Raw genomic sequence first — 13,904 nt, forward strand, 5'->3', positions numbered from 1 at the left:
CCGACCACTGCTCGGTGTACTGGCACTTAAGAGACCACTTCTGTATATTGGCACCGGACAGGCCTCCGTGGCACAGTTGGTTAGCCTGCTAGCGCAGCGTAAAGTCGAAGGTCTTCCAACAACCTGCGGATGATAGTGGGTTATCCCCGAGCTGGCCGACGTCGTAAAAGTGAAATATTCTTGAGAACGGCGTAAAGTAATGACACAATACCCACCACTTCTGTATACTGACATCTGGTCACTGCTGTATACTGGCACCTGACCACTGCTGTATACTGGCACCTGACCACTGCTGTATACTGGCACCTGACCACTGCTGTATACTGGCACCTGACCACTGCTGTATACTGGCACCTGACCACTGCTGTATACTGGCACCTGACCACTTCTGTATACTGGCACCTGACCACTGCTGTATACTGGCACCTGACCACTTCTGTATACTGGCACCTGACCACTGCTGTATACTGGCACCTGACCACTGCTGTATACTGGCACCTGACCACTGCTGTATACTGGCACCTGACCACTGCTGTATACTGGCACCTGACCACTGCTGTATACTGGCACCTGACCACTGCTGTATACTGGCACCTGACCACTTCTGTATACTGACACCTGACCACTGCTGTATACTGGCACCTGACCACTGCTGTATACTGGCACCTGACCACTGCTGTATACTGGCACCTGACCACTGCTGTATACTGGCACCTGACCACTGCTGTATACTGTCACCTGACCACTGCTGTATACTGGCACCTGACCACAGCTGTATGCTGGCACCTGACCACAGCTGTATAGTCGCACCTGACCACTTCTGTATACTGGCACCTGACCGCTGATGTATGCTGGCACCTGACCACTGCTGTATACTGACACCTGACCACTGCTGTATGCTGGCACCTGACCACTGCTGTATACTGGCACCTGACCACTGCTGTATACTGGCATCTGACCACTGCTGTATACTGGCACCTGACCACAGCTGTATACTGGCACCTGACCACTGCTGTATAGTGGCACCTGACCACTTCTGTATACTGGCACCTGACCGCTGATGTATGCTGGCACCTGACCACTGCTGTATGCTGGCACCTGACCACAGCTGTATACTGGCATCTGACCACTGCTGTATACTGGTATCTGACCACTGCTGTATACTGACACCTGACCACTGCTGTATACTGGCACCTGACCACTGCTGTATACTGACACCTGACCACTGCTGTATACTGGCACCTGACCACAGCTGTATGCTGGCACCTGACCACAGCTGTATACTGACACCTGACCACTGCTGTATACTGGCACCTGACAACTGATGTATACTGACACCTGACCACTGCTGTATACTGGCACCTGACCACTGCTGTATACTGGTATCTGACCACTGCTGTATGCTGGCACCTGACCACTGCTGTACACTGGCATCTGGCCACTGCTGTATACTGGCATCTGACCACTGCTGTATACTGGCACCTGACCACTGCTGTATACTGGCACCTGACAACTGATGTATACTGACACCTGACCACAGCTGTATACTGGCACCTGACCACTGCTGTATACTGGCACCTGACCACTGTTGTATACTGGCACCTGACCACTGCTGTATACTGGCACCTGACCACTGCTGTATACTGGCACCTGACCACTGCTGTATACTGGCATCTGACCACTGCTGTATACTGACACCTGACCACTGCTGTATACTGGCACCTGACCACAGCTGTATACTGTCACCTTTAATCCTGCTGTATACTGGCATCTGACCACTGCTGTATACTGGCACCTGACCGCTGATGTATACTGGCACCTGACCACTGCTGTATACTGGCATCTGACCACTGCTGTATACTGGCACCTGACCACTGCTGTATACTGGCACCTGACCACTGCTGTATACTGACACGTGACCACTGCTGTATACTGGCACCTGACCACTGCTGTATACTGGCACCTGACCACTGCTGTATACTGGCACCTGACCACTGCTGTATACTGACACCTGACCACAGCTGTATACTGGCACCTGACCACTGCTGTATTCTGGCATCCGACCACTGCTGTATACTGGCACCCGACCACTGCTGTATACTGGCACCTGACAACTGCTGTATACTGACACCTGAACGACCACTGCTGTATACTGGCGCCTGACCACTGCTGTATACTGACACCTGACCACTGCTGTATACTGGCACCTGACCACTGCTGTATACTGGCACCTGACCACTGCTGTATACTGACACCTGACCACTGCTGTATACTGACACCTGACCACAGCTGTATACTGGCACCTGACCACTGCTGTATACTGGCATCCGACCACTGCTGTATACTGGCACCCGACCACTGCTGTATACTGGCACCTGACAACTGCTGTATACTGACACCTGAATGACCACTGCTGTATAATGGCACCGTACTCACCAGTTCTGTATACTAACACCGGCCTTTCACCATTAGATGGCCCCCATTTTGCACGAGAAATATTCCTGATGACGCAGAAAACACAAAGCAAGTAAGTAAAAAATCAAAGTTGAATCAAATAAGGCGTAATCAAGTAAACAAATGAAAATTTGTTCATTGCAAAACTTACAAAAAAACAGCCTCTTTATTTATTTATTTGATCGGCATTTTACGCCGTTCTCGAGAATATTTCAGTTATACGACGGCGGCCAGCGTTATGGTGGCAGGAAATTGGGTAGAGCTCGGGGAAAATCCACGACCATTTGCTGGTTTCTGACAGACCTTGTCCTCATGGTTCTCCCAGTGCAAGATTTCGGAATTAACATCAAAAGCAACATTACATTACTTTGTCTAAGTATCTTTATTTGTATATAATATTAACAAACATGAACAATGTGCTATGAGAACCGGGAATTCCACAAAACATGCATACCCTACTGCTCGACCTACTTGTTTCACATTGTTAGAAATTTCCAGCTATCATTTGTGTAGCTTATAATCTATAATGGTGTATGGAAACGAACACATCACACTCGTTACTCTCGGTATTCTTCCGCAACCCTCGGTCAATCCAGAAACATGTTAACAAACAAACACGCACATAAACCTGATGCTTGAAAGACCCATGATGCATCTGAATTGTTACAAAACAGGTAGACCTACATCTTGATAAAGAATAGTTGTGAACATTCGGCTTGTAACAAATTTAGTAGATTCGACATGAGATTTACCCCTGTCAACATCAAAGAAATATCTCCTTTCTTTGTAAATGCAAGTAAATATGGAAAAATTGTAACACTAACAAAAAACTTGGTGGCAATTTTGTCTGCTGTGTGGCCCAGAATTATTTTAGGGAACACTTTTCAAAATCTGTTGTCTAGCTGTTTACTCCTGCTGACTGAAAGGTAAAAGAATACAAAAGAAGAAGAAAAAACCGACGTGAACTTAAATACATTTAATTATGTACTTTATCGTTGTTTAAAAGTATTATACACATAAACATACATCCAAGTATTATACACATAAACATACATCCAAGTATTATACACATAAACATACATCCAAGTATTATACACATAAACATACATCCAAGTATTATACACATAAACATATATTCAAATATTATACACATAAACATACATTCTACATCAATGTTATTGCTTAACTTGCAACTTTCCATTATGTTATGTATTAATTCGAAATTTAAAAACTGAAAAATCAGTCCACGAGAAAAGACATCTAACCTAGATATATTTAATTACGTATGTTTTTGTTGTTTAACACGAATAAATACATCTACATAAACGCACACTCTACATCAGTGTCGTTACTGAATTGCGTCCAACCTCCTAGAAAACTTAAAGGAAAAGAAAACCTAAAAATTATGCCAAAATCAGATGAAAAGCGTCAAAACTTATTTACAAATATGGTCTTAAATATTTTCTTCCATTTTTTTTGTCAGGAGACAAGTGTATTTGAAAATATTTTTGTATTGTGGGTATTTGGGACCACCTTTCGGTACTCATCGTCACTGCATAATGATGTTCTCCATAAGGACGTGATGTATGTTAATAAATTTGTTTGAATGTAAATCTCCTGATTCTATCGGAACATATGCATTTAATCTGAATTACGTAGGAAGGTCTGTTAGCAACCTACGGATGGTCGTGGGTTTCCAGCGTGCTCTGCTCGGTTTCCTCCCACCATAGTTCTGGCCACCGTCGTATAAGTGAAGTATTTTTGAGTACGACCTAAAGCAACATTCAAATACATAATAAATAAATAAATAAATAAATAAATGAATTTATTTATAACATTATTACACAAAGACTATATATACCAAATGGTGGTCCTAGATACCCATCGTAAAACAATTATTTTCAAAAGCCTATTTATCTTTAAGAAAAATAGAAAAAAATATTCAAGATCACAATTACAACTAACTTTTTGCACTCATTCAGCTGAACATTATGCAATTTTCAATTTTTTTTCCACTTTTAAAAGTGTAATACCATTACTCATACAAAAGATATATGCTCAAAAAAAATGAAAAGAACGTGACACTCATTTAACTCAATCTCACGATGAAATTATTGTGCGCATAATTATGAAAACAGATTTTAATCATACTTCTTTACATGTACTGCATGTACTGGAGAAAACCTGCATGACGTCCCCCAACATGAATAAGACATTAGTCAATCTGTTGAAACAGTTAGTCACGAACGAGTGTGACCTCTAATAGGGCAACTAACACAACTAGTCCATGTAGACTGGAGAAGTTCACAAAGCATTTTACCCGCAAGTCGTCCATAATGTTCAAGACCTTGTCAGGTCTGAGATGAATTTATCTGCTGCTTCACTCACTGGTCTTTCGAAGGTGTCGTTCAAGTTTCAGTGTGGGTACCGTGAAAGTCAACCGACCACCATTGTGCACTACGCACGGACATGTGCACGAGAGCTCCAGCATGGGGCGTAGCCTTGTCATGTTACAGTGCCAGTCCTGGACCATAATGCTGCATCAAGGGGAAAATGAGACAAGACTTGATCCCGAACCTGTATGGTAGTCAGATTGCCCAGATGAACCATTGGCACAAACCACTCCCTCACAACTCCTCTATCCCCATCAACACAACCTTGTGATTGACGTAAACGTTGAGCTCGGTGCACTTGCGCGGACTGTCTATGAACAACTGCTTGCTAGAGGATGTAGCAAGCACAGAATGGTCGAGAAGATAACTTCACTTGTACGTCATAGTGGCATGTCATCACACGCCATATGCAATCTATTGCACAGGTGCAGTCAAATTGTGTGTTGCCTAATTATAACAGCCCGGATCTCGCGCAACTGCTGCAACGGAAAGTCCGGCTTATCGATGTGCATATCGCAGCATACTCACTATATGATAACATTAACAATATTGTGATGATTTCCACTTCGGACATTGCTCGGACATTTTGGTGAATGTCAAGTTGCAAGCTAAGACATCCAATTCCGAAAAGATTTACTTGCAGTTCTAAACAAGAAACGCGATACAGGTGTATATCACGGGACAAACAGAAAACAATCTTCCAGTCATCACCATCGTAGTCTGTTTCTAACCTTTGAGGTTTTATTTACAGCCATGAACATTCAGTACTGATGAAAACTAGTAGAAGGTGGTGATGTTGGAAATTCAGAAATAATGGCAGCTAAATGGGCTCGTAAACCATTACGTTGTTGTGACACAGAACCAACCTATGGAAACTAAGGAAAGTTAGTTATAACAATCAACAATCAGTTGTAACCACGAACAGCCCGCTGTAACCACGAACAGCCCATTGTAACCACGAACAGCCAGATGTAACAACTAACTATTAATATAACAACCTTTAAATGCCAGAGAACTAAGGTGTAGACGTGTGTTTATCACCATTAGTTCGGATCTAATATCCCAAGCAAATGTCAACAGTCTCTACCACCGTTACTCTCTCTCATTCTACATAAGATATTTGGCAAACATGTAAAGCGAACTCCCCAATTTGCAATGAAAAGACGTTCATTATTCAGCAGGAAATGAAAAACTTTTTGTTTTGCATTCTCTGTTTTGAACAGATGATTATGCCTCTATGCTCACAATTAAATGACTTTTAAAAGCATACATTAAGAATGAGGGCTATTCGGACTGTTGCTGTCTTGCTTATCGTACGCAGCGTACGTCGTAGAAGAAGCAGTGTTCTTAGATGGAAACCTGCAATAGAGTTTTAAAAACGTCCTCCTAAACTGAGCACTCATCGTGCAATACAGAACAAAGTTGATCGCATTGTTGATCAAAGCTACAATGTCCATTACGTCACCCAATGGAAGATATATCGTTTCAAAGAATTGCGGACGCACAGCACTTAAGATGACGAGTACACCTTGAGGAAATTCCGTGACTAGGAATAAAACGATGACGGTGAGTAGCATTTTGGTCGTTCTGGAATGTTCCGATAGGCGCAGACTGCTGGCTCCGGATATCACCAAGCGTTTCCTTCTACTTCTGTTCTTAAAGTGGATGTTGTAAATGAGGAGGGCACCAAATATGGACATGAGAATACAGGGGATTATTTTAGCGGTTACTGAGTACAGCCAGGCATTTATCAGGTACATAGGGTCGGTCTCTCCACTGCCAAGCTTAGTGTCCTTGAACACAAAGACAACCTGATCGGTGGCATTGTCGTGTATTCTCTCCAGGACGTTGGACATGTAATTAGGTATAAGAGCAATCACAGATGCTACATATGTGCTAAGGATTATGAGCTTGGTCCGAGCTAGACGTCGACGCCTGGTTGCCTGACCTTTGCTTGGATTTCTTATGTGGAGATATCTGAAGATTGCCAGCGCCACACACAGCCATATCGATATCGTGTGAGTAGTAGCTGATAAATTCACGTGAACCAGCATAAGTGTCATCCAAGATAAGTTGTTTTTCTCCTCTGATATTTGGCCAGGGGGATAAAAACAGTAGAAATGCACAGCAAATGGCACGTAAGATATCATGGTGATGATGTCAGATACGGCCAACCAGGAGAGAATGTAGTTCGTTGGTGTCCTCATATTCTTCCGCGTCAGAACTGTGACATTGAAGAAATTCGTGACGATCCCAAACGCACAAACACAAATGCTTATGTAGCCATGGACATTGGCATAGTAGTAAGCGAATGTCATGAGAGAGGACATGTCTGTCACCGTAGCGTTGTCCAGCTCCATGGCGTATAGCTCGCCTTGAAACAGGGCTCTGAGTCGCCAACAGTTCGTCGCCCGTACGCTACTGTTCGATTTGAAAAGTCTGCAAAGACACAATGCGAACAGCTCAGATTAGGAAATATCCATTGCTGAACCGATTAATTTTGTGCAGCTGTTTATTACATTTTATTTTAAATCTATAGATAATGAAATAGTGAACAACTTTGGCAAATATTGCGCATGACGTCAAACCCAACTTAAAATTCCAGCTGTAAATCAGAATTTATTGATGCACCAATACAGAACTTATTGATTACAATATATCACACAAAGGATACAAAGAACAATGATAAAGGTAGATACCATAGCGGGATAATCCCTCATTTAGTATAAATATGTAATTAGCTGTTAAGAAATGCACTGAACCAAGGATATCATAAGCGTAAAAGGGATCATTTTATTTGAAAATGCATTTATCATGGCCAGGTGTGACTATGGTTCATGTATTTATTTCATTGCCGTTGAACACCATACAGAAAACTATTATTTATTTGATAGGCGTTTTATTTCACCTTTCCGACGGTGGCCAGCTGAAAAGGAAGTACAAGTAGCGTTTCATTATCTCTCTATGCAATGTGCCCAGCAATCTGACTAACCTCAGCTAGATATGTGAGTTTATTCAGATTGTGTTATTACAGTGGTTATTATCATTTCAAGTAGACGGCAATCACATGGTGCAACTGAGCGATGGTTCGTGGAGTTAGGGTATAGATAGGCTATTTTGGCTAACAACGAATGAAGCAAACGACAATTTAATCACCCGTATTATATCCACATAGTTAGACTGAGGCAGAAGATTTGCCAATGGTTTAAGTTTCATTAGCTCAACGAGAAGCATCAATTGTCTTCATATAACGTGCAAACTATATTTTTCTTTGATTCCAGCAGGTTTCGTCACTGAACGTCCCTATTTGAGATCACATAAAGATTGGTCGAAAGAAATAGGTCAGATGCGTTTAGAATGAGAACTATATCGATGGATCAGTTACAATATGGAGAATGGGTGAAGCGCTTTTAGAAGTACTGTAAAATTTAAAAAATAGAAAGTAAAACATCATGTTATTCAACTGATAGAACAGGTGTAACATCGATACCTGAAATATAAAGCCCTCAATATGAATGTAAGGCTAAACTAGCGATAGATATCCGCTTCACCATGTTCACGAACGTTATTTCTTCCAATACATGTATCCCTCTTCGTTGAAGAGGGATTATTATTGATTGAATGTATTGCGTGAACACAGAGCAGAAGAAACATGACTATTACATTACTTCGTGATGATGCAAGTAGAAACAAAGGAAGAGGGGATGCATTGTAAACCGAGAAATACACACCATTCACAAAGTTAATAATCGCAAGGCTGGTGAAGAAAATCAAACAATATTCAGTTTCTCAGCGAACGCCATAAAAAGACCTTAGCTAGGTCCGTCATCATTGTCTGACAAACATTCTATAGTATTGCTCTCGAAAGTAAAGAACTTTCAACTAACGGTGAAACGCTCGTTGCTGCAGGAGCTAATACTGGTGATGGTCGGTTCCCGGAACATTTATCCTGAGGGGTACCATGTCTCGAAACCAGGAGTGTGCAAAAGCACTTTTCCGCATTCCTACATTCTATTAGCAGTACGTTACATCGTGGTCGTGCAGGAAGGATAAGGACCTGAACACCGGTTAGTCAAACATCGAATTAATTATTTTGTGGATTTCAAATTAAAGTATATTTTGGTAAAGTAAAACTAAAAACCTATCCGTTGGTCAACTGTGTTATTGTTCCCATTCTTAGACATGATACAAACGCCTTATAAGATGTCAAACATAGGGTGTAAAAGAACTATCTAGGTGATACACTTACTAGACGAAATACATGGTACATTTAATTGAACTATTACATTATTATATGATTATAAACACAACCATTGTCCAGGTTATGCCGAAATGAAGGCAACAAGGCACGTGGCGCCAGAACAGATCACGTGTGTGTTGCGATAAGGGTGTAATAACACGAATAGCACACTCTTACAAAGCACAACGCATGTACGGTGAAAATCTTTAAAAGTTACTGAATTAAAAAGAAAACTCTATGTAGATTGCAGCCCAGCAATGAAAGGAAAAAATAATTAATAATGTTATGTATTATGTATTATCATGCGCGTAGATCATGATATGTTACTTGATATAACAAACCAAAATGTTTTTCAGTTTCTACATCGGTGTGTACAGCCACATTTTACAACTTTCTTTCTCGTCAGGGATATTCAGTACCAGTGGTATAAAACCATAGCCAAATTCAGCAAGTGAGTCTCAACTGACAACAATGGTCGCCAAACGACAGCGAGACCTTATTGGCCCGTTAAACACACATATATAAACCTAATACACAATTGTAGCATAATTTTACACGTTGTCATTTGCTCACCGTATGTCGATATCTCTGAAAAAAGACGGTGATTTCCATTTAGAATAAGTTTGTACCTTTCAAAAAATAAAATTGTTTTGACATCTGTAAGAGCTAAGTTTCCATTTTACCTTGCAAAGGGGACATACAGCTCCTTGCGTGACGGCTAGTTATAGCTGAAATAAAGATTTGCCACAGCTCCTTGCGTGACGGCTAGTTATAGCTGAAATAAAGATTTGCCACAACTCCTTGCGTGACAGCTAGTTATAGCTGAAATAAAGACTTGTCACAGCTCCGTGCGTGACGGCTGGTTATAGCTGAAATAAAGACTTGCCACAGCTTCTTGCGTGACGGCTAGTTATAGCTGAAATAAAGATTTGCCACAGCTCCTTGAGTGACGGCTAGTTATAGCTGAAATAAAGACTTGTCAATTCTCCTTGCATGACGGCTAGTTATAGCTCTAGATCGTGTCACCACGATATCACGAATCGGCGCATATGGCTTCACCGATACTAATCCTACACGAAAACATCCAATGGAATGGTGTGATCCCTGTGATACCCCATCAGAATACGCCATCCCATGGTCTGTGTTGACCCACCAACTGTAATTAGCTGTGTCTGTAGGAATGATGTGGTATATATCAGGTTTGTCCATGGATGTTTGGCAAAATTACGGCGACGTGAACATATATAATAAGCGCTGTCGGGGTGAAAAATATGATGGGCTTTATTTTGTTTTCCAAAGATCAAAACATGAAGAACATTGAACATTGACGTTTGAAGCAATTACCATTTCAGTGATGACTGTGGAGTTAACGCTGCCGGAACCAGTAGGCGAGATTGGCTGAATTAAGTTGACATATTTAAATCTAAAGGCAACATCAACATTCTCTTAAGGATGCTTCATGGCTCATCCTCAACCTCCCAAGGCATCTGATTTTCACTTCAATGCAATCTCGTATAAACGGTTTAGAGAAACAAGCACGGTTTTCGACGTGTTAGGCTAGTAATTGAATAGCGTTTTCAGAGATTATAAACAAGTTGATAATGTCGGCATTATAGTGTGATGGAATTCTGAAAGAGCTTGTCATAGAGCAGTAATCAACAACAAACCGACCTGGGGTTTATATCGGAGATGTTTTTTGGTTTAGGCCTGTCTGTAGGTCATACATCAGTCTCTTGCTGTTCTCAGTCATACCGAATTTTGTCGACAGCGGAGTCAACTGAGCAGTAAGTATACAAGGAACCTAGCTTAGTCCTTGGGCCGATCTGATTGAATAACCCATTGAATATAACAGAGTATAGGCTTTGGAGGGAAAGGTGGTTGCGTTCGTGAAACATCAAATTTCACATTGATGTCATCGCTTCCCTCGTTTTACTTTCTATGGTGTATTCCTGCATAAATCAGGATTTTGTTGCGAGACTGAGCATCACCAATTTGCATTGTTTAATGTTATTGTATGTTATAAAAATGATAACACAGTATTTTGAGATATTCCAAGCCAGTAAAATCTAAAAAATTCCAATAACATTACCGCATTTTTTACCAAATCCTGCTTAAGCCATAGTACTAGGGGAAGTATAATTTGGTACCATTTAAGCATTTACATGAACAGACACAATAAAACATGTACGTGTGACCATTTTGCCAGATGTCACACTGTCATCGCTGCTCTGCTTTTACGCTGTATTATGTACGCATTTAAATATATTTTTCCAATATACATTGTATACTGACATATTTTAAACATAAAATTACGACACTAAACATGGATAGTGGCATGAATTCTCCTAATTCATTCCTTAATGTACTAGTAAATACTCCTAATTCATTCTTTAATGTAGTGGTAGCTATTCCTAATTAATTCCTTAATGTAGTGGTAACTATTCCTAATCCATTCCTTAATGTAGTGGTAAGTACTCCTAATTCATTCCTTAATGTAGTGATAACTACTCCTAATTCATTCCTCTTTGACAAGCCCATACAATCTGTGCATGAAGATTATAGTTGGCCATACAATTATCCATCTTACAATTGGCCATCTCCCTTCAGCGTGAGTCTCAATAAGGTGAGTGAATGGACAGCAACTAACAAAATGCTTATCACAGTATTATATAATGTCTCAAGAAATGTTTTGAAGATATTAATAATACTCTGTGATTTCTGTAGAATACTTTATACCAAATACGAAATAAAAGGATATTTAACCATTTGGTAGTTTCATGGGGACAAAAATGTCCCCAAAAATTTCACTCTGACTCCAGACTTCTCCACTAAAATGACAAAAAAAAACGATGGTCAGACCGATATGCTCCAAACAATTATTTTGGTGACTACATGGCGCTTGTCAGATTGTGCGGTGATTAAGAAGTGATACGTTATTGAGCGAGACTAACAAATCTGAAAATATGAATTGAGACAAGATAAGTTATAATCACATACATGCATTGTAAGGACCAATTCCAAATCCAGCCTTGTTAAAGCGATGAAGCATCGCATTCATGTATAATCAAATCTGCGCAGCTTTAAATGTTTGATGAACCTAAATACACCAATCACAAGCCTCTTACAAGGTCAGTGTAACATCAATATGAGAATGGGACTATTTCTGTTAGTTTCCAAAATATTAGCTAATCACGGAATAACATATCCAGAAACAAATTGTCTCGCTTACTCAATGCTCGCAGCCTGCGAGTTTGAACTTAGTTTTGGACTTTCATAATTCTCGTCCAAGTAGTTTTCGACTTTCATAATTCTCGTCCAAGTAGTTTTCGACTTTCATAATTCTCGTCCAATTGGTTTATGACCCACCGGGCTTTGTACGGTTTCCCCTCACTATAATGCTGGCCGCCGTCGTATAAGTGAAATATTCGTGAGTAAGGCGTAAAACGGCAGTCAAATAAATAAATAAATATTAGTTTCCGAGTTTCATAATTCTATTTCTATTAGTTTTCGAGTTCAGTTTTTGAGAAAACTATTACATTACACATTACAGAGACGTTACCCATGGAAATTAACAGACACATGTGGACTGACATCGGTTTGATACACCAAAGTATGCACTAACCACAAGCTTGTCACATATTTAATGCACGTTACAATGATATTGACTTTTATGTCTCTCGTCTTGTTTGTTTTCACAGATATTAGCAAATTATGGGAACGCTGTCCAAAAAGAAAGCAAATCACTACATGTGTGTTTCTTCATTAGGGCAGATTGTGAATACACGTGTAAGTATGAGCGAGTTTGTGATAAGTACTGATGTGGAGTAAGAGCCCCTGATGAAGCTAATAAGGAATAATGAGTATAATGACTTGATAGGTGGAAAAGAATTATGAAAAGAAAACCCTTGCGTTGCATATTTTCTATGCGTTCCATAGCAATGGCCGCGCTTTAAAAGAGTCCTTGCAAATAGACTACGAAAGCTTAAGTACACTGGCATGCTTCATATCAGCTTTAATGGCCTGTGTTGTCATGGCTCTTCCTGCTTTGATCCATCAACATTACAGTGATCACCGCTTCGATTCATCGCTGATGGATTCTGAACAGGCACTATAACTGACCAGTGGTCAACTTGTCCATTAAGTAGTACCAATCCACAGGCGTAAAATGTTATTCCCCACGGGTATAAATACACGTCATCAGTGCGACAAAAACACGAAACATTTCCTTGAACCCAGGAGACACACATGACTTGTATTTAAATGTACGCATATTACTTAGAGGATAACCAAAATACGCGAAGAACTAGAAACAAACCTGCAGAAAAACCGACTCCATGTAGATTCATGTTTCGCCTAAAAAAACAATGGATGTCAACGGGCTTAAATTGAATATAGGTTACTTTTTGACTACAATTGTTACATGATTGATTTAAAATATGTTGATTAAATTTAAGATAAAATCGTGACATTTGTGAACACATTTGTCCTTGTCTTTCAATATATATTATCCACAGGGTTCCTCAAACACTTAATGATTGCAATGTCGTATTTATATAAAATATGACGACAGATCTCTTTTAGGCTTGATCTAGGAAGCCGGGTCCGTGATACAGCCACACAAAAATCAGACGATCCTGGGAATAACGACTTGCATGGTAAGTGGCGCACAGTGCTGTACAGCCAAACACAACCATTGTTCGTGATAACGCACTTGATTTGTACGGGTCAAAATAAAAATTGCGAAGAGCACCGGGACAGTTTCCCTCACAAGGAGGATGCATGCTGTCGACTGTGGAAATTTATCTCAAGCAATTTTC

At 40.5% G+C, this 13,904-nt stretch overlaps 1 protein-coding gene across 1 annotated transcript; it reads right to left on the minus strand.

Annotated features, from left to right (window-relative positions):
* Positions 1–6,118: 6,118 nt before the first annotated feature.
* Positions 6,119–7,207, minus strand: LOC135475113 (G-protein coupled receptor dmsr-1-like). Its single transcript, XM_064754857.1, has one exon. It carries the CDS (start codon positions 7,205–7,207, stop codon positions 6,119–6,121), a length of 1,089 nt encoding a protein of 362 aa, XP_064610927.1.
* Positions 7,208–13,904: the final 6,697 nt, after the last annotated feature.

The sequence above is a fragment of the Liolophura sinensis genome, chromosome 9 (genome assembly GCF_032854445.1).
Source record: "Liolophura sinensis isolate JHLJ2023 chromosome 9, CUHK_Ljap_v2, whole genome shotgun sequence".
Lineage (NCBI taxonomy): Eukaryota > Metazoa > Mollusca > Polyplacophora > Chitonida > Chitonidae > Liolophura > Liolophura sinensis.

Bases quoted from the DNA above. Each gene is read 5' to 3' on its own strand.
- LOC135475113 (XM_064754857.1), bottom strand. From the start codon at position 7,207: ATGGAGCTGGACAACGCTACGGTGACAGACATGTCCTCTCTCATGACA.